This window comes from Struthio camelus, chromosome 7, assembly GCF_040807025.1.
Source record: "Struthio camelus isolate bStrCam1 chromosome 7, bStrCam1.hap1, whole genome shotgun sequence".
Taxonomy (NCBI): domain Eukaryota; kingdom Metazoa; phylum Chordata; class Aves; order Struthioniformes; family Struthionidae; genus Struthio; species Struthio camelus.
In genome coordinates this window covers 35,631,047-35,647,880 of record NC_090948.1, presented here as the reverse complement: position 1 = coordinate 35,647,880, position 16,834 = coordinate 35,631,047, and the positions used below count along the sequence as shown (strand labels likewise).

At 41.0% G+C, this 16,834-nt stretch overlaps 1 protein-coding gene across 1 annotated transcript in view; it reads left to right on the top strand.

The window, feature by feature from the left end:
- The window catches only part of FAM13C (family with sequence similarity 13 member C), a 138,832-nt gene that overhangs the window by 35,299 nt on the left and 86,699 nt on the right, over positions 1–16,834 (top strand). Inside the window, exon 6 of the mRNA XM_068950728.1 lies at positions 5,033–5,079. Coding sequence (XP_068806829.1) covers positions 5,033–5,079 — 47 coding nt within the window. The remainder of the gene's footprint in view (positions 1–5,032; positions 5,080–16,834) is intronic.

The following is a 16,834-nucleotide window of genomic DNA, read 5'->3' as shown; positions in this document are numbered from 1 at the left end:
GCTGTGTGAAACTCATTTTTAAGCTATTGTGCAGCAGGCATTTCAAACCTTCTGATTACAAGCCTGTGAAGAGCTAGAGGAGCTACGATTATGCAATCTATGAATTTTTCCCTACTGGGAAAAAAAAACCCTCAAAAGTGGTTTTTGAGCACTACAATGAAGTGGCATTGCAGTATATCATATTGCAGGTAGGAAAGTTTGCGCAGGAGGGAAAGAAGCAGGACAGAATAGGAACGTGGCATAACTAAGCTGAAATTTTAATATATATCCAACGGAACAAGAACAACTTGAAAACATTATTATATCCACCTTTAACCTGGCTAATTTTAAAAGCTGTCTAGGTGTTTAGTGTGTTATCGTGCTCGCATGCAGCAGTGAAGAGGCGTGCTGAAGGCACAGTTACATTAGTTTCAAGTTTTACTGGATTAACGCAGCGGGCGATGCCTGTTTTTTACCAGCTGTCTGCGTGAGGTTTTTAACCTTTAAGCTAAAAACAACTATTCCTGTTAATGAAAAAAGTTTTAAAACTTTGGGGTGCATGGTTTTTTTTCACAAACCTTCCACCTAATTAAAAGCAACGTGCTGTTAAATTTCCATCAGCTGAGATGAGCTGAGGCGGTAGCAAATTGACATTATGTTGTAATTCCAGAAAAGCTAACTTTATCAGTTCTGACCTCAGAACAAGAGAGAAATTACTGCAGGAAACTAAAATCTCTGCCACTGCAGATTTCTAGGATTGGGCACATGAGATGATCCATTGATAAATTTTGAGATTAGATCTAGAGACTTAACCAGTTGTGGCAGTGAATGCTTACCATCTTCAATTTCAAGAGATACTTGCACTAATGTGCTTCCTTCCAAGTTTTTTTTTTTTTTTTAAACTTCTACTTTTCAAGGTTAATTCTATCCTTTAAGGTAAATCATTGGGGCATCTGTTCAGAATCTCTTAGGTTCTGTTAAAAATGTGAAATCTCAGTAGCAAAGAGGCATATGGCAAACAGGGCTCTAATATTGCCTCCTGATTAAAACGCAGGCACAACACCGCACCTGAGTAAAGTACGTGGGTTACAGCTGTAAGTACAGCTGTATCTCAATTTCTTTCATAAGAAAATAAATTGGTGCCAAAAAACGTAGTGGTGAAAGCGGGGGATCATTACCACAGCTGATGTGCTTGGGGCATTCTTGAGGCTGTATGACCTCTGACTATTAAATGACTAATAAACATAATAAATAGTTTTGAAAGAGAGTATTGAACACTAAAACAATGTTATTGGGCACTATATAATTGCAATACAAGGAAACAGGTTGATAGTGATTATTGTAAATTACATGCTCAGAGAAGACATTAAAAAATGTATATAAATGTACGCATAGTGGAGGTTTGTTTCGATTTTGTGCCTGGAGGTTTCAAGGTAGCTGGAGGGTAACTGAGCCAAGCGATACCAGGTATTAACTCAGGGCTCCCTGTAGGAAGTCCATTTGTTTTTCTCCTTGTAACAGATCTTCTCTAAAAGTGCATATTGTAGTAGATTATCACATGGGTTTGCTCATAGTGGCTCATTCCACTGTGAATTCTGAGATGCTGGATTCAGCAGTACTCACAGCCCTTTCTTGAGTATTTTAGAGTAATATCTTCTCCCACAGCAGTGCTCTTAATGATGGCTTTTCTTTCGAAAGTAGTGTTTTCATAGCAAAGTTTTAACAGAACAAATAAAGGTGGGTGGTATGCCCAAAACACAGGAGGGAAGGTGATGGGTTATGAGCGTGCGTATCTTTGGAAAGTTTTGCCTTATCTTTAAATACTCCTTTCCCTGGAGTGGGTGAGTTTGAGGCTACCCATTGGGCTTTTTGCATTAGTGGATTCTGAAGAAATACGTCCCCCACTGGCACCATTCAGAAGAGTAGCCTATTTTGTACTGGCTTTCTGCAGCGCGCTCAGAAGAGGGAGAGATGTTTCTTGGGTACCTGGTACCTGAATGGTGCAGACTTTCACTTGGAACCAATGGTGGGAGATGTGCAGAATTGTGGAAGAGGCCGTGGACTCCCCTCACCCCCCCTCCCAAAAATAGAACTCCGGCACCTTTTAATGTTCTTTCTTGGTGGTTAGACAGAGGCAAGTGTGGTCCTTAGGTAAAAAGCTTCAGATCAGTGTACTGATTGAAGTTAGCCTTTTGCATTGCTCTCCCTTACTTAAAATAGGCTAACGTGTTGTTAAACAAATGGCTTCTCTTGGGCATATTTTACACTCAACTCAAATACTGACTTGATCAAATCCAGTGGTTTGTGAGTGATCTCCCAATGGTTTTGCTGTTAGTGGAAGAGGTCCAAAAATCTAGAGCCAAAGTCTGATTTTGAAACGACAGTGAAACAGAAAATTCAGGGTATCTGTGCGTCTTTGTCAGATGCAGAATGTTATTTTTTGTGGCTTGAATCCCCTTTGGTTTGAAGCGCTGCATTTTAAAATTGTTGAAAGAACTGTTAATTAGCACAATTTCTTAGGCTAACTGCAAAGATCCCTGGAGAAATCCTTGCTCTTATTCAGAAACCCGTTTGCAATTAAGAAACAATTAAGTATGCTAAAGGTGTTGTGAAGTAAACAATGACGTTGTGTCTGCTAACCCAGCTTGCTTATAGCCTGTTCCCTTCCTTTGGAGAGTTTATTTTCTTTGCCAGTAATTGTCTGATTCAGGCAGAAAACACTTGGTGCCTCTTTGTGGAAGAGTCCGGTGAAGAACGTGGAATAGTTAAAAGCTGGTTGTCCTAGGGAGAGTTTGAACGAGAACAATGCAGGCCTTGACGCAGTGGAACTGTAGTCACCGCAGAGGAAGAGGGAGCGCATGGGTGCAGTCCCCAAATGATTGACAGAATACTGGAGCAAGGTCAGAGTGAAGTAAGAGAGCTTCACTGGGTGGGATGAAAAGCACCCCCCACTGGAGTTTAAGCAAGTGGTTAGGGTACGCTCTTGGGAGATACAAAGAAGGACTTGGACCCAGCTTTCCCTTTCTGGGGGAGTACTGCGGCCGCAGACCTGGGGGGGAACTGAGTGTTTCCAGGGCCGGAAAACAGTTCAGGTTAGAAGGGACCTCAGGGGGTCTCTAGCCCAGCCTCCTCCCAGTTCCCCTCGTTGCCTCAGCATGTCCGCAGCGTGCAGAAAGATATATTGGTTGGCAAATCTAGCATGCTGTTGTGCTGAAAAGTGAGAATTAGTACATTTGGGACTGAGAATTTAAAAACTAAAACCTCTTATTTACAGCCAAGGGAATTTATAATTAAACTGAAGACTAGATGCGTGTGTTAGAGCAGAAGAGCAAAGGCAGAAAGTGCGCGCCATGGTAGGCTTTCCTTTCAGCCCAGAGCTAAAAGCCTGGGGTTCCCAATTGGCCTTGTCACTTACTAAACCATTGATTCAAGCTGTCAGGCTCCTCATCTTCCTTTTCACTTGAGCATTATTAGTATTAGTAATGTAAATGAATGGAAATTGTGTAGTTCAGTGCTGTGCGTCAAGTTTCTCTTGGCAGGCACTGACTGCTCCGGGTGGGGGGGTGTGCGCGTATGTGCGTGCGTGTGTATGTGCAAGACTTAGGTCTTGCTCTATTTAACGAGGCACTTCAGTGCTTGCCAACTTACTTAGCAAGTGTTTAGCATATTTAAGTTGTTAAAGTTAAGCACATGCTTCAGTGTTTTCCTGACTAGATACCTAAATCAGAAGTTTTCCGTTTTTATGATAAGTAACATGAGGTTGCTTAAGGTTGGGGTTAATGAAAGGTTACTTGATCCTTCTCTGTGCTTGTCAAGTTCTTTCTGGGTAGCTCTGATTAGCTCTCTCGTGCCTGTTGCACTACTGTGAGATAAGTACACGACAGATGTAATTACAGTAACGCTTTTACGTCGGTACTGCAAAATGGTGAATGTTTGTGATGTCCTAGTTTTCCAGATTAGGTTATGACACTTAAGCAGGAAAAAACACAAGGGATGAAAGGATACACAAGGAAAAGGATAGCAAAGCTAGACAGTTTTTCCAGTTTCTAATTACACCTTGGACTGCCTAGGGTCCAAATAACACAAGATCTGATCAAAACTGTATCTTCACATAAAATAAATGAAAATAGTACGGCTCAAGTCTTCCAAAACTGAATCCTAGTTTTGTCTTAAATGGCAAAAGTGCCAGCTAGTCTGGGGAGACTTCTTAAAATCCCTCCCGCTTGGTTACATTGGCGTTTCTTACAGATGCTTCGAATATTCAGCTAAGAGCTCTTACTATTTGGAAATTATATCGTCTGTTTGCCCCAACAGTTACTAATTATCATAGCTTTTAAATGGTTAAAAAATCCAGGGAACCCTGAACGGGAAAGATTTAATGCCTGCTATATATATGACATTGATATGAAAAGGTGCAGATCCAGCCTTTCTCAGGGGGTGGAGGTGATTAGAGACCCCAGCATCAGCATCAGAAAGTATGGGCTTGGGCCAAATATTCTTCTGTATCCAAACTGAGGTCGCCCTGTTGATTTGGATTTATTACCATTGTATAATACCAAAAAGTTAAAAACCAAAAAAGCCCCCAAACCTTTTACCACCCAAACAAGCAGAGTTATTTTTTCTATTGTAGTTTTCAAATGAGATGCTCTATACAGATACGCTTTCTGGTCTGTGGATTTTTAATATGCTTTTCCTTTATTTCTGTTCCTGCTGAGTTAATGTACTGCTTTCTCCTATGTAGAAAGATACCATTAATTTAGTAGTCATTAAAACATATCATTTTTCTATTTTAAACATGACAGCTTTTTCAGCTGTTTCTGTTAGAATTGTATGGATGAATCTTCTGCTCCCTCAGATGGGCTGCGAGCCAAGCAGATGATAGGATGCAGTCTCGACCATGACAAGAAAATTAGAAACACTCGAATAAACAAGTATTTATGAAATAACTTATCCTCCTGAAGGTAGACAAGAACAGCATAACTGAACATTGGACCAAGCTGGTATTGAATTGAAACCCAGTCTTCTACATTTTCTTTCTTCTCTCTCTGCACAGAAAGGTAACACAGAAGATGCAGACAGAAAAAGACACGTGTTATTAAGGTAGGATGAAAGTACCTGATATTTAAGTGTTGCTTGGAAACTTTGATGATCACATAGCAAAATGTATAATGCACCTCTTGACTGTAATGGTTGTTGATTTGTTGGGGGAATAACCTAAGAAGTGAAACTTCTCAGAGTCTTACTGCTATTGTATATCAGCTGCAGACAAATAGAGGCCCAACAGACGAGTGTCACCTGCTGACCCCAAACAGATACTGTATTCTTGATACTATTTTTTATATGTATATATTCCTCCAGTTTTTCATTCTCTGTATACATACTTACATAATGAGTCACCTGCTGGTGTTTCGTAAGCTGCAAGGATGAAATATCTAGTGTCAGCTAATGAGTCTTGGATATGCATCAGTAAGTTCTTAGCTGTAAATTCATCTTGGCTGGTGCTGCAGCATCACATCAACAAGCTGGGGTACAGTCAGAGAAAACATGCTGTAAATAATGGTGCACGCGTATTCCAGGGAGGGCGAGGGAGGGTGGCAGTGAAGTCAGCACTGTGAAAGCTTCCTGTCGGAGAGGGCCAGGGTGGGCAATGACTGTGCATTACGCAGGTGAGGAGAATTTGAATTTGGTGAAGAGAGAAAAATTGGAAGTGTACACAAAACTGAAATCCTTCACTGTGGTTATGTCAGGCAGGTTTGGCTGTTAGGAGATTTGTGTTTATGTAAGCAAGCAGCATTATGTTATGTCCGGAGATTAAATCTCGTTGCGTCGTTTCTCCAGTATTTGACTTGGGGACTGTCTGACCACTGACCACTTAGTCAAAAAAAATGTCCTAAGGGAGTATTTTAGCCCCTAAGACTTAAAAATACAGCAGTGCCTTCCCACCTCCATTTGCATTTTGGAGTAGAAATCCTTGGAGGCCAAATTTATTATGCTCTGTGGTGAAAAAGCAGAATAAAAGATCTTATGGTTCAGAGGAATGTTAAGTATTTCCCAGATACTTTGGAAGGCTATATGCTGCTAGAGTATCCTGCTTTAATATTCTGCTTATTTTGCCAGAAATGCAGCACATTAATAAACCACATTAGGTAGGAAATAGCTTCCTGAGCGAACTAGGAAAGGTAATTTGAGGTTTTCTGCAAAGCTGTGGAAGCAGAGACAAGATGGCATCTCCCAAAAGCTAATCAAATACCAGTAGAGCAATAACAAAGTATGATACATCATCTGGGAGACATAAGTCAAGGGAAAAGAGTTGAAAAGATACCGCCTCTGTTTGCCTGCAGATAATACCTCCTGGTGGTGAGCCTTTATCACCACAGAAATTACCAAGGACTATTGAAATACATCAGCTGTTCTATGAGACAGTATCTTCAGAACCATACTGACTGTTCAGGCTGGGTGGAGGACTTGCGTGTAGTCCTAACTCGGTTCTGGATCTGAGATACGGTATAGGATTCAGTGAATAATAGGATTTTGGGGCTTTCTTTTTTTTTCCATTTTTGATACTGATGGAACAACTAGGAATTGTTTCTGTTCTGATCACATTGAAATTAAAACCTTCCTGTCTTACCCAGTAACTGGTAATTAATGGTTTGGGTAGTCATCCAGGTTATGGAACAGGTGGGTTTCAGTATCTGCAATGAATATTTTTATAAACAGTGGAACATACCAGAGGTATGATCTCCAGAGGTCCCTTCCAACCTAACGATTCTGTGATTCTGTGATACCAGCAGGGAGACAAGGAACGCTCAGCTTCGAACCTGGTGGAATTAGGGTATTCTTCGCAGGGATTTGAGTTCAAATCCCTTCAAGCACAGCGGGGACCTAAAGCCAAGGGTTCCTATCTTGAGTTTGTGCCATACATTTCTCATCCTCAAATATTTTTGTGAATCCCTCTGCCGTGATTTTTTTTCCTTACTAACTGAAGTTTGTGCAGCAGATTCAAACCTAATTGGTTGGTGTATGCTTGGGGACAACCAGATCCACATATCTCAGAGAATCTAGTGATCATTTGGCATTCTTTTGCTGCTGAGATCTGGTGAGGATCAGCAAAAGACAATTTTTCAGAAACAAGCTTTGAACATGCCTGTCTTGGAAGCAGTGCTTTATTATTTGCTTAGTAAGCATCAGCAAGTTGCCCAGGTGCTGATACGAACTTCATCAGTTGTTTGTTTCCGTTCAAACAAAATTAAGCGAATGCTATAGGCAGATGTTCACTTTGCAGACTCTTGGGCCAGTATCACCCGAGCTGTCACCCGAACTGTTTGTTACTGCCACTCCGTTGGACTGAAAACATGCAGCAATGGGCTTCTGGTAGAATAAGACTGACAGTTAGTCCTGGTGGTTTGAGTTGGTGTGGCTGATTCTTGTCTAAGAGTATGGAGCACCCAGAGGAAGTGACGTGACTTCCAGCAAGCAGGGGTACTACTTGCATTGAACACCAGCTGTCAGATGTGAAAATAGGACAGTCTGCCACCCAGAAGGTGTGCACTGCACAAAGATAATAAATACTCATGAAATAAATAGGTAGAAGGCATAACTGTAGCATTGATCTGCTGTGGTGGGAATAGGTATTCTAATTACAAAAGCTACTGCATGTACTGTGAAACTTACTGACTCAGAGCTGAAGTGCTGGTATTGAGTTAGCATAAAATAATCTTTCTGTTAAGTCTGATTAAAGCAATCAAACATACTGTGATCACACCTTTAACGCAAAAAAGTTGATTTAGTTCAGTGTCCAATTTTTCCGTAAACACATCAGTGAAGAAGGGCGTTCATTATCCAAGGGCGCATCGCTGTGAAAGGACGGTAAACCTATTTCAGCTTTCCTAAATTCATGGCTAGCTCTGAACTGTGAACAGGACTAGTTGTCATGCACCTACCTTCATGTCACTGACGTTAAATATGGAATTTTTTGGTTAGTATGCTTATAGGCTGTTGGTAGTTTCTTTAGAATGTAAACATTCTCAGATAAAACTGGATGATGTTTCCCTTTTTCAGATTCTGGTGCTATACTGTCTTGTTCTGTATTCCTGTATTCTGGAACTTGATGCTTTCACTTTTATCAAATTCCTTTTATCATGGAAAAGTGAAGATGATTCACATGTTTGATTAAACCACTTAAATGAAAGACAACTCTTGTTCCCACAGCATTAAAGTAACAGAAGTTAACTAGCTGTTAGTGTTGTGCCCTTTCAAAGTAAATCGGTATGTTTCCACAAGAGACCTCTTTTAATTGATTTTCTGGGTTTTTTTTCAGTGTTTTAACATGGTTGCATGTACAAATCTGTCAGCTGGGGGATCTGATTCACAGAAGTGTGTTTGATAGATGTCTGTCCGTATGCTTAGCCAGGCAATATCAACCCCTTTGAATTAAATGTAGTATTAAGGGCAAATAAAAAGTGTCTTTCTTTGGGATAGACTAGACTTGCTAAAGAGCAAGCAAAAAGCTAAAGAGCTGCTAAAGCAGCTAAAGAGCTGCTTGCTCTTTACCATTTGGGGATAATTAAGTATGGCAGATCCATCTTGCTGGGCTTTGTCTGTTGCTACTTCTTTTCATGTAAGAGCTAATTGTTAAAACTAATTAGATTTAACAGCTCTATTGGATAAATGTAAGGACAGCTGGAGGAACACCCGGTGGTGGTGAGCACCACACCATAACCAGAGAAGTCTCTCTAGTCTGAACGTACATGATGCCAAATACAGCCAAATAGAGTAGGCATAAATATTCTCATGACACAGTTATATTTATGGGAGACGGGTCTTGTGTCCTGCCTAACTCCATTATACGTTTCCAGTGCCAATATAACCCTCTAGTCCTCTTTGACAAAGATGCGCAGACAGAAGAGCCAAAGAGCTTAGAGTATAAAATATTAGCAATATACAAGTGGTAAACAGAACGGCTCGACTATTGTTGTACATGATTACCTTGCCTTATCTATCAAGACAGCTTTGGCAGACGTTGTCTAAGGATTATCAAACTAGCAAGCTGATAATGAAAAGTTGGAAATCAATGAAGCGTGTTTTGAAGGAAGGGATCACAAGGCTGATGTTTCACTCCCCTCTGTGTCCCTCCGAATGTGGTCTTCATAAATTATGCAAACGAAATGGCAGTTTGTATAGAAGATACAGGATGGCAAAATTGATGAACCGAGGCAAATGTGTAGTAATACTTTCTCGAGCAATTTTTTTCTGATCTGATCTTCACTTTTTTTTTTTTTTTTTTCCTTCTGGTCATGCTTTATAGTTTAAACTTTTTTTTTTAAACTGTTTTTTGTCTTTGAGTCAGAAAAGTTGATAAGGATTTGGAAATCGGTGGCAGTAGGCCTTAGATAGCAACGCTTCTTGCAATACACTGCAATTACATTTAGGTTTTCCTCTTGTACGAAATACAGGAAATGGAAAAATTGTTACTGATCCTTTCTTGATAGCGAAGTAAATGATAAAGAAGTTAATCAGCAAATGCTTTTGGACTTCACTTTCTTCTTCCAAATACCCTTTTTATATCCTCTAGGTGAAGAGTTTTGAATCCAGTTTTGTGGGTCCGTCCGTGTGTATGCACACCACACACGTTTACTTCAGTATTACCTGAAGTAATGCAAAATTCTCCGTGATACTTTTTTCCTTTGGTTTTGAGAATAGCTGTAGTTTATCTTTAAATTTTATTCTGCTTGATATGCGTGAAACCAAAATAAAGCTAGTTAAACTGAAATTCATCCACATAGCCTTTTGCACTAGTAGTTTACTGAATCAGCTTTAAATTGCTCCCGTCATGTGTACGTGCACACTTATTCCATGTTACTGTGTAACGCGTTCTGATCCCACTGAATGCAGCTCCCTCACGCCCATTTAGAAAGACCCGTTTTAATTGCTGGTATGCCTACACGCTCTGTGTACCCCTTCCCTTTCAGCAGTCTTGGTAGCGCAGAGGCGGAATCTATGTCAAAGCAAAATTTTACTCTAATTGCTGTCAAGCAGCTTTTTTTTCTCTTTCACAGCTGTAAAGCAGGTGTCTGTTTCTCAGTATAACTAGCGCTACAGCAAATTGAATGAGGGAGTACTAATATCCCTGAAAGCTGAAACAACTTGGAGGATCATGAGTCATATCAGCTGTGTGGGTGGAGCTGAAGAAATAGGATCACAGAAAGTATTTCCCTATAGATTTCTTAACGAAAATACAGTTTATTTAAATTCAGAGCTTTGGATGGTGTGTGTAAAAAGAGAAATCAGTCCAATTTACACTAGAGACTACGAGTACAGTCCCTCCCAAGTGTGAGGTTAGGCTTACTTTACTTCTAATTTGCGCAGTCTGTCTCTCATCTTAAACAGCCACGTTTCAATGCTGGCATACACGGGCACCTTTCTTTACTGCAGTGGAATAATAGGGCTGCGTTTCTGGATCCAGCTGGTGATGTATCTTGACTGGGAACTGAGTATGGTCATCTTGGGCAGTAGAGGCTTTAATAGTGCAAGCTGTGCAAAGCACTGCAGGAAACCATTCTGTGGTGCTGAAACACTTAAGATAGTTTTTTTTCCTGACTTGAGGTTGTTAGTGACTGTCTCTCAATGGAGTGTTACTTAGCCTACTATAACTGCTGATCGTATTTCTATTCAGAGAAATTTTATGATGGCATGTAACTTGCTAAGCCACAGCTGCAGTAGGACTTCAGGTGTTTGCTGTGCTGCACTTGAAAATTCTTCTTGTGGGTCTATCACAAAACAAAATTCTTTTTTCCAGAGAAACTGTAAGCTAGTTAGGGCAATGAGAGGAAAAATACTGGAGACCTGTGTCAAGAGGCACGTTCCCAGATCAGAGCCCTTGTTGAGAAGAGCAAATTTCAAACGTATGTTAAATATACTTAAGATTCCTATGTCTGTAACTTCAGATGCATTTAAGACTTGTTTTCTTCTAAGTTTTTCTCTCTTCAGCTATTGCTGCATCAAACAAAATCTGCCCGCGGTGTGAGAATTCTCAGCTAGTTGGGCTTTCTAATTACTGTAAGATTTGTCAGTACTTTAAAGCATGTTGCTGTTGTGTGCTGTAGTGATAGTTTAATTAAAGCGTATACAAAATATATAAATAGGCAGTTCTTATTTGCATATGCTTTTAAGTGCATGCTATCTGTGGACCAGCTCTTGGCTTCAATGATGGTGACTTTCTGGTGTCAGCGGGCAGTACGAAGGCCCTGGCAGCGGGAGGCAGGGAGACTGGGTGAGCCTCCTTCTCCAGACACCGCTGTGGCTAGGCAGCCAGGTGCTGGGCTGTGCTTTTGGAGCAGTTCCTTAGCTTTAGAGGGAAGTAAGGAATAAATCTTTCTTCAGGCAGGAAGGGCATGGAAGCACGCGTCTCAGAGCTGATTTTCTTTCCTGCTGGAACACAGTTAGAGAGTCAAATTCTGCAACTGATTGAATTTATCTTTGCTTCCTCTCCTAGTTTCAACATCTTACGTTTTTCATGACCCAGAGGGCATTGGAACGGTGTATGACAAGATTTTTTCATAAAATGAGCACTGTCAGTACAGAGTATTCTAGGATTTGTTTTTATTTTTATGGTCCAGCATATTTTGCTCTCTGTGTGATCTGTTTATTTTGAGAAACAGTGAGGACCCGTATTGCCCATTGACTTCATTACTGTCCTGCAGGTATTTTTTTTAAGAAGAGCTGAGCCTGGGAAGCAGCAGATTATGAATTTTATGAACTCCTTTCTCACAAATGGCACTTAAGGCGTGCAGTTTTCTTTTAGCGTGACATTAATGCTGTCTGTGGCACAGCAGGACTGTCAATAGCTTTTGAAAATCAGAGGATGTGAATCATTGTAAAAACAGTGCTAATGTTATTTTCCATGACTAGCGGTCCATGATGTAACTCTGGATGCAATGTTGCTTTATTACTGAGACCAGAAATTCAGCAGGTTGGGAAAGATTTTCCCTGACGTTCCTTGAAGCTTTCTTTGATACCACAAGTCATCTAGCTATTAAATTATATTATTGAGAGTAATGACGCAAAAACTTGAAAACCCCTCTTAGCACAGGAGGGCAGACATGCTAGATAGTTGTTGCAACACACTGCAAAACGTTTCCAGAGAGGATGACCAGAAAAGACATTTGTGTCCACTTCCCTGGTTGCCAAAGAAGGAGGTCATTAGGCCCACTAGTTAATGGACAAGTGTAATGAGGCATTCTGAGCCTGGAGTTTAAAGGTGCTTAAAGACTACTAACAACATGCTAAGCCTCTGATTTTTCTTTGTTTCATGACGACTTAACAATTTGTTCTAACGTTTCAAATTCCCCTGCCTCCCCATCACGTGGGTTTGAATGCTGTCTGTTTTGTTGTAGATTTCCTGTGAGCTGATGAAGATTCAGTTGCAGTTCACTTTAGTGAAGTATCCAAATAGCGTTTTTTGCTCTTCATGAAGTATTGACATAATTTGGGTCGCTAACAAAAACTACTATTTAGCGTTGGTCTTCAGTACACAGTTGTGAGCGTTGGTGGTGAAACATTTCTAGGGATTATCACAAGGATGAAGCCCATAATATTTGGATATGACCGGTGGGGAACGCCCTGGAGAGTCTTTCTGATTAATGGGGCATCCTTTTTGTTTTACTGTTTGGATGGCTTGAAGGCAACGTTTATATTCTGCAAAGAAGGTTGAGAGAGCTTTTGTTCCTAAGTAGATGTCCTGATACCCTCCTGTCACGTGCCACAGGCTTTCACCTGAAAGGAATAAGGAAAGACATTGGTAAAAGTCCGGACTTGCACTGTGAGGAAAAGAGACCTCTGTCAGTATGTATTGTGTGCAATGCATAATCTGCTCTGCAACTCTTCTTTACAGATGGTACAGATGTGGGCAACAAAAAAGGGCTTGGGCTGCGAAGTGTGTTTAAATTTTTTTTTTTTGCTGTTGAGTAGAGGAGTACTCCGTTGGCATTGCAGATACAGATTTTCCCTGCCTTAAATGCCCCACGTTGCTGTGCGTCGCCGTGCTGGGCCCGTGAGCCTCCTGGTCCTGCTCAGGTCCGCGAGTGTGATTGGCTTCCAGCTTCGGTCTCATCGGGCTCTCTCTCCTTCCCCTGGCATCTAGTATTCCTTCTGGGTACCCTGGGCTCTGCTTCACTGTGTCTGGATCAGCTGCACCTCTTGAGTTACCTCCCGTCCAGAGGTGTCCCAGACACGCTCTGATATGTAGGTCACTGCCCAGGGATGTGAGATAGCAGAAGGGAAGAGCTGAAGAAGTTTGCAGAGCTCTCTTAAGGGATCCATTTTACTTTTAGGCAGCATTAGGAGTAATAAACTTCCTGTGTGTCCCGTCCTTGTTCTCTGATGTCCAAAGGAGTCCAGGATTATTCCTCTCATCCTTCTTCCCAAAGAAAAGGCTTCTTATCCAGACTCCTCTATCTGCCTCTTGCGGTCAGCTTCCTTCAGCACAACGAGCAGCTCTGGCAGTCGGTGTTCTCTGGGGAATGGTCCTCCCTCTTTTCCTCCCTCCTCTTCAACCCTCTCTTCTTCGAGCTCAGCTTCTGCAGTTTTGCTGTAGGTTTTAAAAATGTATCAGTCTATTTCTTCCTCTGTGGGGTTCACCGTTCCTTCTCAAGAAAGAAATGTAGTATCGTTGCCTTGTAGTTAATTTTTAGTTCTCCAAGAGCTTGACTTATGCATGAAATACTTGCTTTGTTTTCTCGGTTTCACAGCAGAATTTTTCATTTTCAGATCACTGGGTCATTCTCTTGCCACGTTTGACCGGAGTCCTTAATCCAAGAATGTTTCTTGATAAAATCTTGAGACCTGTATCTCTCTGCAGAGTGTTCCTTTTCTGATGAAATGAAATGTTCTGATGACACTTCATTGAGTTGAAAATGAAAAAGTTTCTAGCCAGCTCTCACCTAGATGACAAGCGTTTTGCAAATATTACGGCTGGCAGGTAATGCTCGATGTGGCTGTGAATCTTACATATGACCAATGTCAGAAATTCATCAGTAACTGTGTAGCTAAATGCTGTCTGACATCTGAGTCACCCCTGTGTTACTCAATTAAAGCTGGTTATTATATAAAATTACACCAGCATAGACCTGCAGCGTTGGAGTAATAAATTGAGTCCTAAACGTCCTTTCCGCTATGAGGCTATTGGCAAAGGGAAAAAGATTGGATTTTGTTTTTGAAGTGCAATTCTGTGCACTGCTTGGATCCTGTCATAAATGAAAGTGTTTGTACTTTCTTAAACCGCACTTACTTTGAGAAGAGAGAGTCTGATCCTGGCTTGTGCCATGTCTTTTAAGGGAAGCTTCCACTGTTGGGGAGAGAAAGGAGGAAAAAAAAAATATTTTCCCTACTTTTCTGCTGGTTGTTGCTGTTTGATAGAAGGAATGGAAACTCGTGGGCATTTCGTTTGCTGACTTTCATTGTCTAATCCGCAGACCTCCAAAATGGCACGTATACTTCTCTTGCAAAGCAGAGTCAGATAAATCTTATGTTACCTGGCTGTGGCTGGTGATAACACTGGGTATCTGAATAGTGCCCGGGGTGAGTTGAGGCCTTGTGGTCAGGGCAGCAGACGCTCCAGGCTGGTGGCAGCAGCCGGGCTCGGGCTGGAAGTCCCCTCTGCAGGAGGAGCGCACCGAAAGCTGGCAGTACTCAGAGACACCTGCCACCTTGACGTTTTCAGTCAGATCAACACTTTCCCCAAACATCTGGGCATGTCTGGAAATAAAGTGTGGTTTAACCCCTAGTTGTGTTTGAGGGCCTATGGCAGGTCTCATCAGCTTCCTGCTGATGTTTGCCCCTGCGTGCCTGTGTGCCCATGGCAGTGATCACTGCACAGACAGGGCGGCATGGAAACACTGGTTTTGATTTTGAAGCGCTGGTTTGATTAAACCCCTTTGCAAACGGACATGGATTTTTTATTTTAGCCCAACGTTGGCCATTTTCTTTTTATCCTTCTCGAGGTAACTGTGATGCATTTCTTTCTCAGACTACGCGTGATACCTCAGCATTGAATGCTGCTGCTGTGCTTTTTTCCGGGTGATACACTGACTCAGTAGAGGATTGCTAACTTTGCTTTACTGTTGCTTTCTGATGCAGCAGGCAGTGTAACTGATCTGGTTGTTACATCTGGCTCAGCCAAGTATGTGCTTGGATGTGTAGGTTGTATGCATCTTACTCAATCTGCAGTTTAAAAGTTGAGGTGGTTACTTTTTCAGTGACTGTTTATTATTTTCTCTAATATCGATGATTTTGTAAGAAATTCTGGCACGCCTTTACCACATAGTTTTCCAAAGTATTTTTCATTTTCATTCAGGGCTTTTCAAAACTTTGGCGTTTTTGTGTCACATACGTTACATACAAAATTTTTCCAAATAATGTGGGGACATAGTGAAGTTCCGGTATCTCTCAAGAACCACGACAAATTGTCTTCCATGTCCTATAGCTTTGGCTTCAAAAAGAATAACATTTTTATAGTATTTTCTTACCGCTTCAAACTGTAAGCTTCATAAAAGCAGACTTTCTGAATCCCTGTTTTTGTTTCATTGTATGTTGAAATGGATATGTCAGCAGCAACGTTTTTCTTCCTAGACTTGAAGTTACAGTAGTAACTCCATAAAAATAGCACGTTCCAGAATTAATGGAAAATTTGTGCTGAGCTACTTCGTATTAGTTAGCTTTGCATGTCACCTCCAGTGTTTCTGTTGGCTGACAAAAATGGCTGGTATTTTCTGTTTAGCAGTTCTTTTGACTCTCTGTCTGTAAAGCCCGGAAGCTAATAGTCTGCAGGGGGAAGTCTTCATACGTTAAATGGAAAAGATGATTGATTGACGCATAGAACAGGCAAGCTTTCAACCACATTGCTGAAGTGTTATTTTTAAATCAATTATGATTTCTAATTTGTTTGACTTGTTTGATGATTTTGAGAAATACTTTTATAGCTTAGATGAGAGGGCGGCAGATACATTGGATCTTTTTATTCTTTTAATGTGAGCTCAAATGAACAAACACGCTAGATGTTTTAGATATCCTGGCGGTTCTAGGAAGCAAACAATTCACATGATGCAGTCCTGTTCAGTTTTACGCTCAGCGTGAAAAAAAACTACGCGTCTTTCAGAGAAAGCTCTGAGAAATCTGTTGCTTGCACTTCCAACTTGCTCGCTTTAGAGACTGTACAAAACTGGTCTCAGAAAAGACAATATTCTGACAGAAATTCAGACCTTCCTTCACCAAACAAACAACAAGAAAATGTCGAGCTAAGCCCTTAAAATTGCCAGCTTACGTCTCTTACCATTGCAGATTAAGAATACAGTGTACTGACACGGATGAAGAATCTCATTAAAACTGCATGCTGGAAAAGTTTTCTAATGGAAAAACGTCTTTCCAATAAGATCAGAATTCCTCAGTGTCCCACACTGCTGCATTTTTTTCCATGCTCCCCTTCAGACTATCAAATGAATATTTCCTTTATTGTCTGCCTTCAAAAGAAGAAAATTGATGAGAGGCTTTCAGGAGAGCAGTCCCAAACCCCTTCCTCCTCCCTCCCCAGTTCTTTTTTGAATTCTCTGTAATATATTTCTTCTTAATTCTATGATGCAGAAAGTTTTTTTTTTCAAAATGTTTTTTTTTTTTTCTTATTGAAAAGTACTTCCATGTTCTCATCTGTTCAAATAGCTGCGTTCCTGCATCGTCCATGGTTTCGTGCAGGAATGGTGTGTGTCGTGGTTTTTGTTTCTCCTTGTTGCTTTATTTTAAGGTTATTTGGTCAGAAGACCAGGGTATGCCCTGAAATATGGTAATAGGGTTTTAAAGGATTTTAAAA